The 18,965-nt window shown below is 46.3% G+C and overlaps 1 protein-coding gene across 7 annotated transcripts in view; it reads left to right on the forward strand.

Moving 5' to 3' along the window:
- Positions 1-18,965, forward strand: part of tln1 (talin 1) — a 62,761-nt gene that overhangs the window by 34,011 nt on the left and 9,785 nt on the right. For all 7 annotated transcript variants that reach the window (XM_035535862.1, XM_035535864.1, XM_035535861.1 and 4 more), the window contains 24 exons: positions 1,276-1,389; positions 1,519-1,653; positions 1,887-2,015; positions 3,142-3,244; positions 3,584-3,792; positions 4,052-4,171; positions 4,732-4,929; positions 5,164-5,303; positions 6,572-6,665; positions 7,238-7,327; positions 7,423-7,545; positions 8,618-8,761; positions 9,360-9,521; positions 9,854-9,994; positions 10,751-10,932; positions 12,637-12,769; positions 14,054-14,155; positions 14,329-14,499; positions 14,877-15,122; positions 15,348-15,467; positions 15,619-15,765; positions 15,908-16,074; positions 16,405-16,588; positions 18,052-18,177. In XM_035535862.1, coding sequence (XP_035391755.1) covers positions 1,276-1,389; positions 1,519-1,653; positions 1,887-2,015; positions 3,142-3,244; positions 3,584-3,792; positions 4,052-4,171; positions 4,732-4,929; positions 5,164-5,303; positions 6,572-6,665; positions 7,238-7,327; positions 7,423-7,545; positions 8,618-8,761; positions 9,360-9,521; positions 9,854-9,994; positions 10,751-10,932; positions 12,637-12,769; positions 14,054-14,155; positions 14,329-14,499; positions 14,877-15,122; positions 15,348-15,467; positions 15,619-15,765; positions 15,908-16,074; positions 16,405-16,588; positions 18,052-18,177 — 3,480 coding nt within the window. The remainder of the gene's footprint in view (positions 1-1,275; positions 1,390-1,518; positions 1,654-1,886; positions 2,016-3,141; positions 3,245-3,583; positions 3,793-4,051; positions 4,172-4,731; positions 4,930-5,163; positions 5,304-6,571; positions 6,666-7,237; positions 7,328-7,422; positions 7,546-8,617; positions 8,762-9,359; positions 9,522-9,853; positions 9,995-10,750; positions 10,933-12,636; positions 12,770-14,053; positions 14,156-14,328; positions 14,500-14,876; positions 15,123-15,347; positions 15,468-15,618; positions 15,766-15,907; positions 16,075-16,404; positions 16,589-18,051; positions 18,178-18,965) is intronic.

Raw genomic sequence — 18,965 nt, forward strand, 5'->3', positions numbered from 1 at the left:
CAATGTAAAGCATGTAAATATGGAACGGGTAAATAAAAAAGGCAACATCTCTGATGTAACATGACTTCCTGGCCTTTTCTGGTTACATCTTTGTCTGTTATTATACAATGCCTGGCCAAAAAAAAAAAAAAAGGTGTCACGCGCTTAATATTTCGTCGGTCCGCCTTTAGCTTTGATTACAGTATGCTTTCGCTGTGGCATTGTTTCCACAAGCTTCTGCAATGTCACATTTATTTCTGTTCAGCGTTGCATTCATTTTTCCCCAAGATCTTGTATTGATGATGGGAGATTTGGACCACTGTGCAAAGTCTTCTCCAGCACATCCCAAAGATTCTCAATGGGGTTCAGGTCTGGACTCTGTGGTGGCCAATCCATGTGTGAAAATGATGTCTCATGCTCCGTGAACCACTCTTTCACAATTTGAGCCCGATGAATCCTGGCATTGTTATCTTGGAATATGGAAGAAAAATTCCATTCGGTATATTCAGGTAGTCAGCTGACCTCATTCTTTGGGCACCTAATGTTGCTGAACCTAGACCTGACCAACTGCAGCAACCCCAGATCATAGCACTGGCCCCACAGACTTGTACGGTAGGCACTAGGCATGATAGGTGCATCACTTCAGCCGCCTCTCTTCTTACCCTGATACGCCCATCACTCTGGAACAGGGTAAATCTGGACTCATCAGACCACATGACCTTCTTCCATTGCTCCACAGTCCAATCTTTAAGCTCCCTAGCAAATTGAAGCCGTTTTTGCCGGTTAGCCTCACTGTCAAGTGGTTTTCTTAAGGCTACACAGCTGTTTAGTCCCAATCGCTTGAGTTCCCTTCGCATTGTGCGTGTTTTCTCTGCTTGATGCATGCCAATAATTTGACCTTTCTGAAATAGATTAACATCTTTTCCAGGACCACAGGATGTATCTTTTGACATGGCTGTTTAAAAATGAGAAGCTACTCACTGCATCAGTTAGCGTTAAATAACTTGTTGCCAGCTGAAACATAATCACCCATACAATAATTATCCAATGGGAGGCTCTTACTTATTTGTTTAGTAAAATCCAGGCAGTTTTTTGTCTAAGAGTATCTAAAAGTATATGTTTTGGGGTTTTTTTATGTTAGCATTTCACTCTTTTCAGTGCATTCAGACTCTAAAATGTTTGTCACTACACCCCTGCTGAATGTATGCTCTGACCACTAGCATGTACTCGGAACATGTTTCATGTTGCCTGTACTTCCACTGCGGACTTCTGACACAAGCTGCGCTTGGTTGACAGGTGGTGGCAGACCAGATCCCTCAGCTGGTGCAAGGAGTGCGAGGCAGTCAGGCGCAGCCCGACAGTCCCAGTGCCCAGCTCGCGCTCATCGGAGCCAGCCAGAACTTCTTCCAGGTTCTCGCACGTTCTTAGTCCCTAAAGCCCCATGGGGTGGGGAGGGGCGTGTTTTGTTTGTTCATTTTTGCAAAGCTAAGGGTGAAGGGAGACATTTTGCCTCATGATGTCTGTTTTCCCCAACCTCAGCCCGGAGCCAAGATGGTGACTGCAGCCAAGGCTACAGTGCCCACCATCAGTGACCAGGCATCTGCCATGCAACTGAGCCAGTGTGCCAAGAACTTGGCCAACGCTTTGGCTGAGCTCCGCACCGCTGCTCAGAAGGTATGAGAAGAAGTGTCTCTCTTAAATTGCACACGTGTATTCATCCATCTGCCTTTAATAAATGGCTCTCTGTCTGGAATTGCCTAAAGAATGCAATCGTTTATGTTCAGCTTTTGATTTCATTAGTCTCCGTCTCTTTGCTCTCTCTCTCTCTCTTTGTTTGTTTGCTCTCTCGCGCACTCTCTCTCTCTATCGCTCTCTCTCACTCTCCCTTTTGTTACTTCATCCTCCAGGCCCAGGAGGCGTGTGGTCCTCTGGAGATTGATAATGCCCTGAGTGTGGTACGGGGGCTCGAGAGGGACATCCAGGAAGCAAAAGCCTCAGCTGCTGAAGGAAGACTCAGACCTCTTCCTGGAGAAACTGTGAGTTTGCCCCAATCTGTGTGGTATATTTGTGTTATATTTAGGAGTGTCTCTGTGTGAATGTATGGATGTGTGTTTATAGGATCAAAAAGGTATATTTATCTACCTTGTAATAAATTGATGAGGAAAAAAAGGAAAATGAGTGATTCATTTCTCCACTGTTTCTCACTGCTACACTGATGTCTGTAATGTACCAACTACATGTTGCAGTTCTCATCTCTCTCATACACTCACACATTCTCAGACTTCCTGTCACATGAGCAACCACAACATGCGCTGTGTGAGAATGTGTGGGTATATGGGGGTGTCTTTGCGCGCTCACAGCCGTTGGTGAATTTCCACTCGGTGAGTAGTTCCCATAAAGTGCAGAAAGCGAGTGCTTTTGTTCCTCATGCCTCCAGCAACAGAGCTGCAGGGATGTGCGCCACACTGGGCTCCGATATACAGCCACTGCCCCTCACAATTGCACCCAACATTAGGAAATTTAGTCTGCTCAAACAAGGAGAGTAAAAATGCTTCATTGATCGGAACAAAAGGTCATGACCTGTCCCTTCCCACTGGAGACCCGGTCTGCTTCAGCCCAGTGGTGTGGGTGTGTGTGTGTGTGTGTGTGTGTGTGTGTGTGTGTGTGTGTGTGTGTGTGTGTGTGAGGGGGGGGGGGGGGGGGGGGACGGGACAAGAATGCGCTGATTCACACACACTTGTAGCCATTGTGTTCAGACTGGTGTCTTTCCACGTGCTAACGATACGCAGAACTGTAGCTGTATTTAACTGTGGTGGTTACAGGCTGACTTATTTTTGCTGTGTTATGGGGGCCTGATCAGGATTTTGTTTGAAAGAGGTTTTTCCTTTTTTCCGCAGCATTACCGTATTTGGTAGCAGTTTGCAGCTCATGGTTGAGCTTTTTATTTTTTTTTTGTTTTGGCACATGTGCTTGCATGACTGTCATTGTTCCGCAGTCTATTTCTGTACATTATACAGCTGCGCCTGTCAAGTTAATGACCAAGTATTTTACACACTTATGACACACCATTTAAAACTATTGCGTATTGAAGCATATTGCATATTGGAACTTTTAGGTGTGTAGGCTTAGAACTTTCTGACTCTGTGTGTGTGTGTGTGTTAGTTGGGGAAATGCTCTCAGGACCTGGGCTCCAACACCAAGGCCGTGAGCTCAGCTATTGCCCAGCTGCTGAGTGAAGCCACACAGGGCAGTGAAAACTACACTGGTAAAACTGCAACTCTTTTTCCAACATGCCTCTAGTTCTGCTCATCCTCTGGGTGTAGCCTTGCAAAGCCAATGAAGTAACCTCTGCAGGTGTTAGCGTTTTGGACTTTTACTGTGCTACAGCTCCTCTTCGACTTTCAGATGAGTGAGACTTCCTATAGTGTCCTATAGCACCCCCTGCTTGTAGTGATTTAGCATTGAAGCCAATCATCTTAGGTTCTTTATAGCTGATCTTAGCAAAGCCTTTATTGTTTACATCCTTAACAAGGAACCCATGACATCTGATTTGGGGTCAGCTGAGTGGGTTTCGTAAGGCATGTGGGCTCTCCATCCTGCACAGGGCTGGCGGCGAGGGATGTGGCCCAGGCGCTGCGCTCACTGGCCTCGGCCTCCCGCGGCGTGGCCGCCACCACGGAGGATCCCCAGGCGCGCGCCGCCATGCTGGACTGTGCCAGCGATGTCATGGACAAGTCGGCCAACCTCATCGAGGAGACTAAGCGGGCCGTCGGCAAACCCGGTGACCCAGACAGCCAACAGCGGCTGGCCCAGGTCAGACGCTCTGCTTTCCCACCGTGCCACTTTACATTTTGTAACGAGGCCTCCCTTGTTGCCTATCTTTTAAGTCTGAGCTCTCATTTGTTTGGAAAGTTAAGTGCTGTCTGATCAGGGAGTCTATGATTACAGTTCCTGCAGGAGTTGTCACTGTGCTGCTGAGGATAATTGGTGGTGTGTGTGGGTGCGTGCTTGTGTGCATCTGTGCATGTGGGTGTGTGGGTGCATGCATATGCATGTGCCTGTGTTTTATCAGGTGGCCAAGGCTGTGTCCCAGGCCCTGAACCGCAGTGTTAACTGCCTCCCTGGACAGAGGGATGTGGACAATGCCATCAGGACGGTGGGAGAGGCCAGCAAGAAGCTCCTCTCTGACCAGGTGAGCAACACTCCATCTTAAAGGAATGGTTCGGTGATTTTATACAGATTGCCACTTGCACCAGACATGGGCGATCAGCTGAGAACTGTTTGATGTCTTATCTTTGTTTGTTTAGTTTTCCACTGGAGCTATGAGGCTAATGCAGCTAACTAATGGAAGTATATCTTACCTGAAATGATGAAATGTTGACCACTAATGAATTTGTGTTAAACTCTTAGATATACACAGGCATTTTAAGTAATGATTTGGCTTTCCCTGTTTTCCCTTTCATTTTATTTCTGAATGTTATTTTTCTCTACAAAGCCAGCCTGTTACCATGTGATTTCTGGTGGGAGAAAAAATACAAGTGTTACAAAAACTGTACAGGACTGGCAGTCATAACAAACACATTCATTTAACACCATGGTAAAGACATTAAGCCCCTCCCCACCACCTACTCGATGTTAGCAGCTCTCAATCAGCTCTTATAACTTATTATAATCTAATAACTTATCGTCCTTATTGTCAGTCACTCTGTCATGGCCATAACATTGCTACCGCGCTCCCTCTGCTCCGCCCAGTTCCCGCCTAGTGGGAAGAGCTTCCAGGAGGCCCAGTCAAGCCTGAACCAGGCGGCCGCCGGCCTCAACCAGTCGGCCAACGAGCTGGTGCAGGCGTCGCGTGGCACCACGCAGGACCTGGCCAAGGCCTCGGGCAAGTTTGGCCAGGACTTTAGCCGGTTCCTGGAGGCTGGAGTGGACATGGCTGGCCAATCACAGGTAACTGGATGAAAGGTTGATTGATGTCTGCAGTATTAATATAGAATTTGGCAGTTTTGCTAAGAGTTTGTGGGTTTTTTTTGTATTTTTATTTATTTATTTTTTTTAAAAATATATAATTATGATTAAAATTAATTTATTTTGTATTTTAAGTAAGAAAGTAATTATTTATAAATTACATGAACTGGAATATGGATGCTCCTGGCAGTGCTAACTGATGACCTCTCTGTGTAGTCTAAGGAGGACCAGACTCAGGTGGTCACCAACCTGAAGACCATCTCCATGTCGTCCAGCAAGCTGCTCCTGGCAGCCAAGGCCCTGTCCACTGACCCCAACTCCCCTAACCTAAAGAACCAGCTTGCTGCGGCGGCCCGGTGAGATCCTCCTCTCTGGTCACCTCCGTCACTTTCATGTCTCTCTGCTCTCTGGTAGCAGGCAGTCATGCTCAGTCACCAGGCAGACCAATAGGAAGCTCTTCCACAGGCTTCACTGGCTGTTTTGGGTTTTTTTTGGGGGGGGGGGCGGGCGTCGGGCTGAAATTAGTGTAAAAATGCTAAAAAGAGATTTGTTTTGTCATTATCCACCTAACTTGGCCTAACTCTGTAGGATGTCAAATAACAAATTGTTGCAGGTCAAGCAATGGTCTTAAAGTTGTTCCTTATTGGCTCTCGTGTACAGCCGTGTCTGGCTGCATGTAGTGGAAGCAGACTCCAGTGCCAAACCAGAAAGGGATGCCATATGACTTCTGTTCATCTCACCACCGTCTAACATGGCATACCCACTACCATTTAAGTAATTGTAGGTTTTTTGATTGTCGTAATGGTCTGTTGGCACATTAGGAGGGTGCTGATCTGTTTTCTGCATTATTTGCATTGTTTATACTATGTGGGAAGGGTTGCACAATAACTTTTGCTGTGTACAACTGACACTGGCATTCGGCATGCTCCCACTCACACGCACATGCCCATACACACACCACACACACACCACACACACACAGACACACACACGCAATTGCGAGTGCACATGTGCACGCGAGCACACACAATTGGGAGTGCCCGTGTGCACACACACATTTTATATATATATATATATGACACACACACACACACACACACACACACACACACACACACACACACTTTCAAGTGCACGTGCACTTGGGTGCTCACACAAGCACAAACGCACATGTGCTCGCACACACTGTCCTCTTATATCAGCATACCTTACATAAGTCCTGCGTTGTTCATTTTGCACATTTGAGCAGAAATGGGAGTAGTTATATAATAACTAATGGCTGCATGAGCTGTGCCTTGTTCATCTCAATTGCTCTCTCATACACATACAGAATTGTGTGTGTGTGTATCCAAGACAGCCCTTTCTCAGCCAGGGCTGCTGAACTCAAATCCTGCCACTCGGAGCTATGCTGTCCGATTTCACAGAGCTAGCATGCGAGTGAGAGCGGTGCAGAGACAGAGACAGAGACAGAGGCTGGTGCGTGGTAACACGGGTGGGCGGACTGGATTTCTCAGCTTCTCTGGTGTATCTCTGTCTCCCGCGCGCTCTCTCTCACTCCCTCTCCCGCCTCCCTGCTTGGATGCTTATCTCGCGTCTCTCTCTCTCTCTCTCTCACCTTTCAAAGTGCCGTGACTGACAGCATCAATCAGCTGATCACCATGTGCACCCAGCAAGCCCCGGGACAGAAGGAGTGTGACAACGCGCTCAGGGAGCTCGAGGTACTCCTCTCATTCCACTTTTCTTTCATGTCTTTCTCTCTCTCTTTCTCTCTGTGTGTCTTTCGCGCTCTCTCAACAGTTTCTATGGGTGAGTCAGTCAGGTGGTTCTGAATGCAGTCAGCTGCTACAAATTACTCACCATTCCAAAAACGCAGTGATTTTTGCTATCGAATGGTCTGCGCTCAGTAGTTTTACTTTTACGAAGCAGAACAACTCAAATTTTCAGCGTGGTGTTGCATCACGGGTGATGCCAATTTTGGCTGAACAGCAGGAACTGATGTGGTGGTGTTTCCCGTTACTTGTTGCTTAGCATTTGCCTTTAGCACACTGTGCTTGCATGAACGAATGGCCTCATCTTTTAAAATGAGGAGCTCAGTAAATATTTCATCTGTCCATTACCCCAAAGTGTACATCCGTTAGTGTTGAATCTCACTACACATATTTTAAATCATTTTAAAAAAGTTTTGCATTTAATTTTTATTTACTTCTATGTGCACTGATATGAACTTTTTGACTGTGTGTGTGTGTGTGTGTGTGTGTGTGTGTGTGTGTGTGTGTGTGTGTGTGTGTAGACGGTGCGGGGCATGCTAGAGAACCCGACTGAGGCAGTGAATGACCTGGGCTACTTTGACTGCATAGACAGTGTGATGGAGAACTCCAAGGTGCATATGTTTACACTCCTTCCTGCATACCTGTGCTGTTTGGTGTGGTAGTCCTGCTGTGTGGATGACTCTTTGCTGTGTGGTGTGGTGTGCAGGTTTTGGGTGAGGCTATGGCCGGCATCTCGCACAATGCGAAGAACAGTAACCTGCCGGAGTTTGGAGACGCTGTCGGTTCAGCCTCTAAAGCTTTGTGTGGCCTTACTGAAGCTGCTGCCCAGGTAAGTGTGTGTGTGTGTGTGTGTGTGTGTGTGTGTGTGTGTGTGTGTGTGTGTGTGTGTGTGTGTGTGTGTGTGTGTGTGTGTGTGTGTGTGTGTGTGTGTGTGTTTTTTACTTCCACCTCACTTCATCAACCTAATAAGACTTGAAATGAAGTAAAGAGTACACGTCTCCCAGAGGCTGAAACATCTGGCGCTATGGGAGCAGATCAAATGAGCCCCCTCAGACCCCCACTGCCTCTCTACCTCTACACACCCCCTTTCCTCACTCTCCACCTATTTCTCTCTTTCTCTCTGGCTGTTCACACAGCAGTTCTTGTGTTTCATTTTTTTAATGGCTGTAGCCCTTGTTTCTTTCCGCCTTTTGTATTGTACTTCCTCCACTGACGGGTGGCAGCTACTGAACAGTTGTGTGTATTTGCTTTCTTTCAAAGAAAAAAAGAAATGGGTTTTTCTACGTTTTGGTCTTCCTTTGTAATGGGTTTAATGGAAGACGGTGAGTCATGTTTAATGCTCTCTCTCCCGGGGCTGCTCTGAAAGCTTTCAGCAGGCCTCTGTGTCTCAGCATCCCACACCTTCATTAGAACATGATTGGTAGTTGTACAGTACAGAGGAAATTTCTAGTGCGAAACAAGTGTTCGTGTGTGAGCGAGTGTGTGCTTCCATGTATGTGCTTGTGCTCACGCGTGTGTGTGTGTGTGTGTGTGTGTGTGTGTGTGTGTGTGTGTGTGTGTGTGTGTGTGAGTGTGAGTGCCATAGGGATTGTTGCCAGAGCAGATGGTGAGAGAACTTGAACTGATTGATGAGGCTTTGGTGTTCAGGGTGCTGCAGAAGTGAGGCTTAACAGGCACTTATTTAAAGCTTTCACAGAACCTCTGCTTCCTACAGAGCCACAGAGACGCTGTTTGTCAAATTGTAGTTAAAAGTTCATCAACATTACACTTACTTCATCATAAATAGTCTTCCATAACATCCTACTTAGAGTTATAATTAAGACATCCGGGACTATGCTAACCCAGATTGAAAACATCTAAGTTGACTGACTGATTTGTTCCTCTCTCGCTCTCTTTTGCAGGGTGCGTATCTGGTGGCTGTCTCCGACCCGAACAGCCACGCAGGGCAGAAGGGCCTCGTGGACCCGGCTCAGTTTGCCAAAGCCAAACAGTCCATTCAGATGGCCTGCCAGAACCTGGTGGACCCAGCCTGTACCCAGTCCCAAGTACGGACCCCGAGCTACATGAAAGTGCAGACTGGGGTTATGTTCCTCTCTCTACATGCTGTCCTGAGAAGCAAGGATAGTAGGGCTGTCCTTCTGCATGATCCATGTATTTGTTGACACCTAATCATGCAAACCAATTTGGAACCAAATCTTGAAATGACCCCTGACCCAAGCCTCATTTATATATTATAGCACAGAGATTCTGAACAGCGATTACAAGCTGGAAGCTTCAATGTGCAAGTCTGATGTGAGTGTCAGAACCAGCCAAGCCAGACTAATGCAGTGTGCTTCTCTCCCATACCTGGAGGGCCCTGGCATTGCACAATGAAGAAATGTTTTCCCTCTTCCAACCTGTCTGACTCTACTAAGTGCTTGATTATTAACTTATGAATTGACGCTAGCCTGTTATAGTAATTGTAAAGTACTTTGGCCTCCATTGTTTGTTTATTGGTAAAGTAACTTTTAAGAAACTATGAACTGAAATTGATTCAAAGAACCGCTGTTTTAGGCTTTGCTAAGACCCAATCCTCAATGAACGTTATCCATGATGAAGAATCCAATCGTCGGCTCTTTCCAACATGCCTTTTTGTCTCCCAAGGTCCTATCTGCTGCCACCATTGTCGCCAAGCACACCTCTGCCCTCTGCAATGCCTGCCGTCTGGCCTCCTCCAAGACAGCCAACCCTGTTGCTAAGCGTCAGTTTGTCCAGAGCGCCAAAGAAGTGGCCAACAGCACCGCCAACCTCGTCAAGTCCATCAAGGTTAGTGCTTGCTCCAAACTCTGCCCTGGCTGTGAAGATCAAATGATCAGTGAGAGATGAAACTCTGCTGGGCCCGTGGGAACTGGTCCAGATTCTTTGTACTGTCTGTATTTGGGGAGATTGTGCCACTCGCATAAATGACCTGTATTTGGGGGGTGGGGGGTCTTCCTGATGTGCATGCAAAGCATTTAATTGGTCTTGTTGTGAGCTTTGTTCCTGTGCATTAGCTTGTCCTCGTTTCAAGGTATGGAACATGTCCTCGTGTGTGGTGGATGGGGTTCATGTAACTGGGGTAGTGTAAAAGTGTAAGGGCTCCGACTGCCTTTGCCTAGGCCCTGGATGGAGCCTTCAACCAGGAGAACAGGCAGAAGTGCAAGGCGGCCACTGGGCCGCTGATCGAGGCCGTGGACAACCTCACCGCCTTCGCCTCCAACCCGGAGTTCGCCAGCATGCCCGCGCAGATCAGTCCAGAGGTACGTGAGGCGGAGCTTTCCCAGTGCCATCCACGTGCCTGCTTCGGGTGCTGCCGAGTTGCCGTGAGCTTCGCTTCATCACTGTTTGTTTTTGACTTCGTTTTGGCTTGGAGGCCAGTGGACGCTGCTGTTGGCGTGTGGCCGTAGAAGGTCTGAGCTCGGTTAATCTTAAAGACCTTTAGCAGGGGCCTTCAGCAGTTAAGCAGAGTGGAGGGAAGTTCCCAAACCATTTAAATCTCTGTGGATGATTCATACCTGCGACAGCATGGACCTCAGTAAGGCCCCGTGACGGTTGAAATTCTGAGGTGTGAATTGGTATGAAACTGCCAGAGGAAAAGATGGTGTGACAGCACTGTAAATAGTTGATAACGCAGCACACACCTTTCAAGGGCAACAGTATACAAACCTTGGATAGAAAAGAGGAGGCTGTCTGAGTCCAGCTGCAGCACCATCCATCCTCTCCAGCCAAGACGTTTCGCACCAATTCGTGCCTCAGAATTTAAATGCCAGAAATTCCTACCCCTCAGCTGAACTGATGAACCCCAATGGACAAGTAGTAAAGCGTCTCACAAGTCATAACACGAACCCATTTGCCATGCAAACATGGCAGCTGTTTGATGAGTAATGCTTTACCTACCCAATGTAACCTTAGATTGGATTTCCAGACCAGGGCTCAGCCTGATTTCAGGCTAATGATGCTGTCCATTACACTGGCAGCCCACTGTACTGACGTTCGTGTGTGCGTTTGCATGGCAGGGCCTGGCTGCCATGGAGCCCATCGTGGCCGCAGCTAAGACCATGCTGGAGAGCTCCACGGGGATGATCCAGACGGCCCGCTCGCTTGCCGTCAACCCCAAAGACCCGCCCAAGTGGTCGGTGCTAGCCGGCCACTCCAGGACTGTGTCCGACTCCATCAAGAAACTCATCACCAACATGAGGTGCGCACGTGAGTCCGTCTGGAGGAACAGTGGTGATGCTGCTAGTATGCAGACAGTGAATTCATGTCTTAATAACAAATAACAGTCTACGTGGATGGGAATCAAGTTGGACAAAGTTATTTGCCTTTTTGCACAGTTAAGAGACTTTTAACTCCAAATCTATATGAACTATATACCTTTCACTGAAAAGTAGGCACATTTAACTAAGTAGGACAAAAACCCAGAACAAAGAAAAATGGCTTATAAAGGTATTTTTGCATGTTTTCAGAACTTCTCCATCAACCATGTGTGGTTTTTTTGTTTTTTGTTTTTTTTTAATTCCATTATATTTACATCTACATGTATGGTATTTAGCAGACATTTTCCAAAGTGCTTTTAGCTGTCAACCAATTAAGCTCATATATCGTTAGCAGGCCTATGGAAAATCAGTACCAAGGAAGGTGGAACCCTTCATGTTGGCAAACTATTACTGGACACTTAAGATGGATGTTCAAGATTATATATATTTTAATACCAGCCTTATTTATGAATAAGGAACATATATTTAATATAAAATTTACTTAAAAATCATGCCTGAGAGAAACAGCTTTAAAACAGATTTGAATTCAGTGCAAAAAAGAAATGAGGACCTCATATTTTAGTTTGACACACACACACACACACACACACACACACACACACACACACACACACACACACACACTTTTGTTACCTTGTGTTATTAAATGAGTTCCAATTAAGTAACTCGCTACTTGAGTAGACTTTTTAACAGATACTTTCTTACTTTTACTTAAGTAATAATTTAAATGACCACTTGAGTAATTATTGTTTTAAAGTAAGAGTACTTTTACTTGAGTACAGTTTTTGGCTACTCTACCCACCTCTGGGTTCAGAGTTGTTGCTCAAGGTCACTTACTAAGCATATTATATTTAATTGTATCTACATTGCAATTAGTCAGCCCGGCAGGCTAGCTAGATATCCATTGTCTAGATAACTACTTCGCCCATATGTGGTCGAAAGAAATATCAATGTATAAAACAAACCAATAACAAACCTTAATTTTTATAGCCTTAAAATCTGCATAATCTTTATCATTTTGAAAATATGCATCAAAATGGAGAATGCATTCCTGCACATCAGTTCAGTTTAGCTGCTGCATTTATTTTTCTGCTGCTTGTAGTTTATAGCTACGTAGGTAACTAGCCATTTTTTCTTAGAATATCTTTGACATCACCAGATTTCACTTTCATATCAATTAAGAGAGCATTATGAGAGCACACTGATTTCACACACAGATATGTGATTCTTAAAGAAAAGGATGTGTTATGAACTACTTTTCATAAATGTCATTTGAGTCCCATGCCGGAAAATGTGCTTGTTCTTTGTGCCGAAACGTAGAAAATTTTTTGTTTTTTGGGTTTGTTTTTTTTAAGTTTTAAAATGCAACATAAGGAAGGTTGATGAATATCACGGAGTAGATTTTTGACTTCGCAAATGTACTCAAGTGAGAGTATAAAGTGCTCTCTTTTAAAACAATTCTTAAAAGTGCAATTGCTTCAAAAAGGTACTTAAGTAAATGTAGTGCGTTACCACCCACCTCTGGTAGTCACCTCTAGCTGATGGATGACCACTGTTGCATGAACTTGTGGTCACTACTGCCATAGTTGGGTGCTGAGGTTTTGTTCTCTTTGGAACTCTGACAGAGATAAGGCCCCGGGCCAGAGGGAGTGTGACGAGGCCATCGAGGTACTCAGTAACTGCATCCGTGAGGTGGACCAGGCCTCTCTCGCTGCCATTAGCCAGCAGCTCACGCCCCGCGACGACATCTCCCATGAAGTGAGTTTCAGCCCTGCGTGCACGTACACACACACACACACACACAACTGCGTAACAGTTGTTGGCCTATTACAACTGCATAACAGAAGAGGCGAAAGCACACGCGTGTGTGTGTGTGTGTGCGTGCATTCATATTCATGCATTCATTTTACAAGGGCATAATAATTAACTATTATTTTAGAAAAGGCATCATTATATTACAAGACCATGACATTAGAACACGATTGTAAAGGAAAATCAGAAAGAGGTGAAGCTTGGAGAATTAATTAATGAGGATTAATAGTCTTAATATTGTGATTACAGCCTAACAGAACCAGAATCACTAACATTCATGATGCCTGTAGAACACAATAAGTTCAGTGTATGCAGGAATGTTTAGGACAATTTACATGCTGTGTGAGGTTGACACAATCCAGAACAGACGTGAATTCAGTAGACTAGGAATAGCTAGTATCAACATGTGTTAAAATCACCCAGTAATATCACAGCAGGATGGAGAGATGAGGTCAGTATAAGCAGACCATTACTCTCTGATAAAACAACCATTCTGAGCAGTGCAGACCGGTGAACATGCAGAACAAGGCTAATTTCACAGCATAGCTCAGAGAGCCAATGAGCAGCAGAGTCCAGAATGGTGTGAAAGTTCAAACTCTGAAGTTCTTCTGTAGAATAGGTAATCTGCCTAATTAATCCAGAATGACTACAAAATGAATGTTTTGGGGGTGGCAGTCCAGAGCCAAGCATCATCATCATTATCATTTATTAATGCTAGAGCCAAAGGCAAAATCTGCAAACAGTTGAAAAATGTTGAAGCACCATGTGCCAAACCAAGCCCCATTATCCAGACACTTTTTCCTGCACCTACCAGGCCAATTTGAGTGCATGGAAGCAACTAAGCAATCTACACACCAGCAGACTGGCAATTACAGCTTAGCAAGAGAGTAGAAGCTCACTCATCACAGATGAAATCAAAAGAGGTGCTGGAACATGGGCGAGGGCTCAGGTAGGTAGGCAGTGGAGGATATCCAAAACAAGAGGGTGGTAAGTTTCTCACCAAACCAAGGACATAAATAATCCAAAGGCAATTAAAACCGCTAGCGGAAATATAAAAAAAAAAGGACAAGGCTAAAAATGCAGGGGAGGAGGGGAAAACATAAAGAAACCAGTTAAAGAGAAAGAGCAACAAATGCACTCAGCATTCCTTCAAACTGGAAGTGAAGCGAGTATTACTGAAATCCCAAAACTACTGCTGTTGAAGTTGTGGTGTGCTCTTGTTTGCTGCAGGCTCTGCATGAGCAGATGGCAGCCTCGGTGCAGGAGATCAGCAACCTGATCGACCCGGTGGCCGTCTCCGCCCGCTCTGATGCCTCCCAGCTGGGACACAAGGTACCGGCCTTCCTGCAGATGGAAAGCGCTCTCTGCTTCTCAGCTTGCACTGAGAGTCCTGAGCTGTGGCTACCCTCCTCCCTTTAAGCACAGATACTCGGACTGCAGCGGTTTCTGTATGTTGGTACCATGCAGCTGTTCAGTTTCTCTCCTGGTTTTGCCCGGCCACGCAGGTGTCTCAGATGGCGAGCTACTTTGAACCGCTCATCATGGCCGCCATCGGCACGGCCTCAAAAATCCTGAACAGCCAGCAGCAGATGAGCGTCCTGGACCAGACTAAGACTCTGGCAGAGTCGGCTCTGCAGATGCTCTACACAGCCAAAGAAGCTGGTGGCAACCCGAAGGTGATTATTACAGTTTTATTCATTTTATTTGTATTCCTTTTCAACTCTAGAAGATCCATCACTCTCTTGAGTCTCCCTGAAAAATAAACCTGTCATTTGTTCATTTAAATTGTTTTGTTCTTGGGTAATGTACCTCACAGTGTACAGAGCTACAGAGCTGCTGATACAGAGGAGAGACTCCGGTACTTGTTTTGGGCGCCATGCTTTTTCTATACATCAGAGCTGGACTGTTCTTACAGTCTGATGCATCTGAACCCTGTTCATCTTCACACCAACGAGTAAACCCTACAGTTACTGTGGTTCTGCTTCGGCCGGTGTGATCAGTTATAGCAGTTGGGCTCTTAACGTTCAGGTTCTCTCTATTGCCACCCCACCAGGCTGCCCACACCCAGGAGGCACTGGAGGAGGCCGTGCAGATGATGAAGGAGGCGGTGGACGACCTGGGCGGCACGCTGGCCGAGGCTGCCAGCGCAGCGGGCGCTGTGGGCGGCATGGTCAACTCCATCACCCAGGCCATCAACAAGATGGAGGACCCTGCGGCGGAGCCAGAGGGCACCTTCGTGGACTACCAGACCACCATGGTGAAGACGGCCAAGGCCATTGCCGTCACCGTGCAGGAAATGGTGCGTGATGTTTGGGAATTGCTCGGTAGACTTTTGGAGGAGACACGATTATTTCTTTGGGCAGGTTTAGCACAAACCACTGTGGCTAAATGTCTGACATTTTAAACATTTTATAAACTGTATTTGGGAGTTCAGCAGGTTTGGTGTGTTCTACAGGAGTGAAAGGTCCTGTTATCTTCATATGACTCTGAAAAGGTTTCTGATATTACTACACTGTGTCACCAGGTCACCAAATCGAACACCAACCCAGACGAGCTGGGCGGCCTCGCCAATCAGCTCACCACCGAGTTCGGGGACCTGGCATCTGAGGCCAAATTAGCCGCCATCACCGCGGAAAGCGACGAGGTAACCTGGCAACGGCGTCTGGCCCCAGTTGCCCTCTCCCATCGTTAATTGATGAGTTTGACTTGCTACCGTGTGAAGCGGTACAAACCGCATATGAGGATTTGTGCAATTGATCAATCGATTGATGGTCTTTCATCCTCGGCTCGTGCAGATTGGCTCGCACATTAAGAAGCAGGTGACAGAGCTGGGCTACTGTTGCACTGGGCTCGTCACCAAGGCTGGAGCTCTGCAGTGCAGCCCTAATGACTCATTCACCAAAAAGGAGCTTATCGACAGTGCCCGCAAAGTCTCCGAGAAAGTAGGCCACACTCCCTCTCAGAATGAAAAAGATTGACAATGTCATTTATTTACGCATTTGTCTTTGTTGCTCATCCCTGCATGGAGAATGTGGTCAGAATGGCCCTGCTTCAAATCAGTGACACTTTCTTACCTTCATTCAGGTGTCTCACGTGTTGGCAGCACTGCAGGCTGGTAACCGTGGCACCCAGGCCTGCATCACGGCTGCCAGTGCTGTGGCTGGCATCATCGCCGACCTCGATACCACCATCATGTTTGCCACCGCGGGCACGCTGAACCGGGAGAACGCAGAGACCTTCGCTGACCACAGGTTTCCAACGCCGCTGGGCTCCTGCACTGACCTAAAACACAGTCTGAAACATGCCTACAATCGTATACCATGTGATTAATGATTCTAGATGTGATGATGAGAACATAAGACAAAGAACAGTAATATTTTGTCTTGTAATAAAAGAAAATCAAATAGCTTGTTTAAAAAAAAAAAAATGACACAAAAATCATTTCAATTTTTTTAATTACTCAGAGTATTGGACTTTGACAAATTAAACTAATCCTTTCCAGACGGGGCTCATGCAAGAATTCATCACTTTCCTTTTGATGTTAATTGTTGTGATTTTGTTTTGGTTCTCCTCCTTCCCAGGGAGAATATCCTGAAGACAGCCAAGGTTCTGGTGGAGGACACCAAGCTCCTGGTGTCCGGGGCTGGAGCCAGTCAGGAGAAGCTGGCCCAGGCTGCACAGTCTTCTGTCAACACCATCACCAAACTGGCTGACGTGGTCAAGCTGGGGGCAGCCAGCCTAGGTGCCGAGGACCCTGAGACCCAGGTACGGGTGTCCCTCCTGTGCCTGTCCAAAATGGATGTTCCACACACTTGTCCAGAGCACGTGTCTGTCTGGAGTTGGCGTTAGTTTTTGCTAGCCCTAAAACCATATTGCACACTTGGTTTCTTTCGGGTCTGGCTTCTCACAGGCATGACTGTGCGGATGTCCTTTTGATATCTGCTGTGGCACTTGTCTCTTTCTTCTGATGCTCTTACAGATGACACTGAAATGTGCCTGATGTTAATGGATGTGGTCTTGATGTTCGGTCCTCTCCGTTCTGTGCCCTGGCATTCAGTAGTCTATGTCTTCCTCCGCCCTCCCCTCCTGACACTCTTTATTCTTCCTGTTGATTTCCTCTTGGTCAGGATGTGGGTGCTGATTGTGTCTGGAAGTCATTTGAGTGCGTGTGCATGGATGGGTGTGTGCGTTTGCGTGTGCGCATGTCTCTGCTCACGTTCATCCTACAACTGCACTATAAGAAAAGTTACTGCACTGCATTGTCGGACGTGCCATCTGCAGTACTTTTAGTGTGCTTCGTCTTGCTTCCATGGCAACCATCGGTAACGCATGGAAAAGGTCTCAGATAATTTACTGGTTACTGTTGTGAAGAGCCAAATAACCATCTAAATGTGTGTCCAAAAACTGACTTTTGATTGACTGAGGCCCTGAACGCTGCTAAAGAAAGTAATTCTGGCTCTGTTCATCATAGAATTTTGGATTCTTGGTTCACTAATGCTCACGCAGTGAGGAGCCAGTCAGTGTGAATGTTGCTGCGCTGTTAGAGGCCCTTGCACTTTGTGTGTGTATTAATTCCTACTTCATGTTGCAGTAATGCACCTTTGTGTGTGTGTGTGTGTGTGTGTGTGTGTGTGTGTGTGTGTGTGTGTGTGTGTGTGTGTGTGTGTGTGTGTGTGTGTGTGTATTAATTCCTACTTCATGTTGCAGTAATGCACCTTTGTGTGTGTGTGTGTGTGTGTGTGTGTGTGTGTATTAATTCCTACTTCATGTTGCAGTAATGCACCTTTGTGTGTGTGTGTGTGTGTATTAATTCCTACTTCATGTTGCAGTAATGCACCTTTTGTGTGTGTGTGCGTGTGTGTGTGTGTATTAATTCCTACTTCATGTTGCAGTAATGCACCTTTTGTGTGTGTGTGCGTGTGTATTAATTCCTACTTCATGTTGCAGTAATGCACCTTTTGTGTGTGTGTGTGTGTATTAATTCCTACTTCATGTTGCAGTAATGCACCTTTGTTTGTTTGTGTGTGTGTGTGTGTGTATTAATTCCTACTTCATGTTGCAGTAATGTGTGCATGCGTGCGTGTGTCTGTGTGTTAATTCCTATTTCATGTTGCAGTAATGCACTTTTTTTTTTTTTTGTGGGTGTGTGTGGGTGTGTCCACCAGATGGCAGTGTTGCTGTCTTCCCTGCCTGTCCTCTCCCAGTAATGAGCTTGTCCTCTCCTGCAGGTGGTCCTGATCAATGCTGTGAAAGATGTGGCCAAAGCTCTTGGGGACCTCATCCGTGCCACCAAGGCAGCGGCGGGCAAACCCCACGACGACCCTGCCATGCTGCAGCTCAAGAACTCAGCCAAGGTGAGTCGAACATGCCAGAGATCCTCTCCAGCGTGAGTTACTCACATCAGAGAGTCTGAGGTTCAGGGACGGTTAATCACCATCACCATCACCATCAAAGTCACTGTAGGCTGTGGGTTTCTCAGAGGCTGATGAAGAAAACTAGTTTGAGATGATGGGGATTTGGGTATGGGAACTTGGTTCTCTTCCACTGTGGATTGTCCGGCAAATAAGAGGGAAATGTCAGCATCTAGGAAGCAGTTGTCAGATGGACATGGTGGACAGGAATTATTTATTTTTTACCTCTTAAAGAAAGTGTGTATAAAGCTGTTGGAATGATGTCATAGGTCAGAGAAGCATGCATCAACCCAGTTTCCTTTTTGAGTTTAACACTTTTTGTAACTTGAGCTTAATCCCCAACTCTCTCTCTCCCGCTCTCTTGCTCTCACACACACACACACACACACACACACACACACACACACACACACACACACACACACACACACACACACACACACACGTGTGCTTTCTTAGTTGCTGGGGCGGTGTACCTTGAGTGCCTAGTGAGCTATGTAGAGTGAACGTTAGTCCTAATCACTGTGCCCCAGGAGGACAGAGAGAAGTCATGGCATCTTCTTCAAGGCCAAGGACCACATGTTCTAGATCCAAATGTCAAATATCAAACCAGGCGAACACTAGCAACCGCAAAAAGCCATGCAGTGCACGTGGCAATACAGCATAAAACAAGACACAATCAGTACGGTATTATTACTGTAATGACATGTGGTGACATTACTGTAATGGCT

Source organism: Electrophorus electricus, chromosome 17, assembly GCF_013358815.1.
Source record: "Electrophorus electricus isolate fEleEle1 chromosome 17, fEleEle1.pri, whole genome shotgun sequence".
In the NCBI taxonomy this organism is placed as follows: domain Eukaryota; kingdom Metazoa; phylum Chordata; class Actinopteri; order Gymnotiformes; family Gymnotidae; genus Electrophorus; species Electrophorus electricus.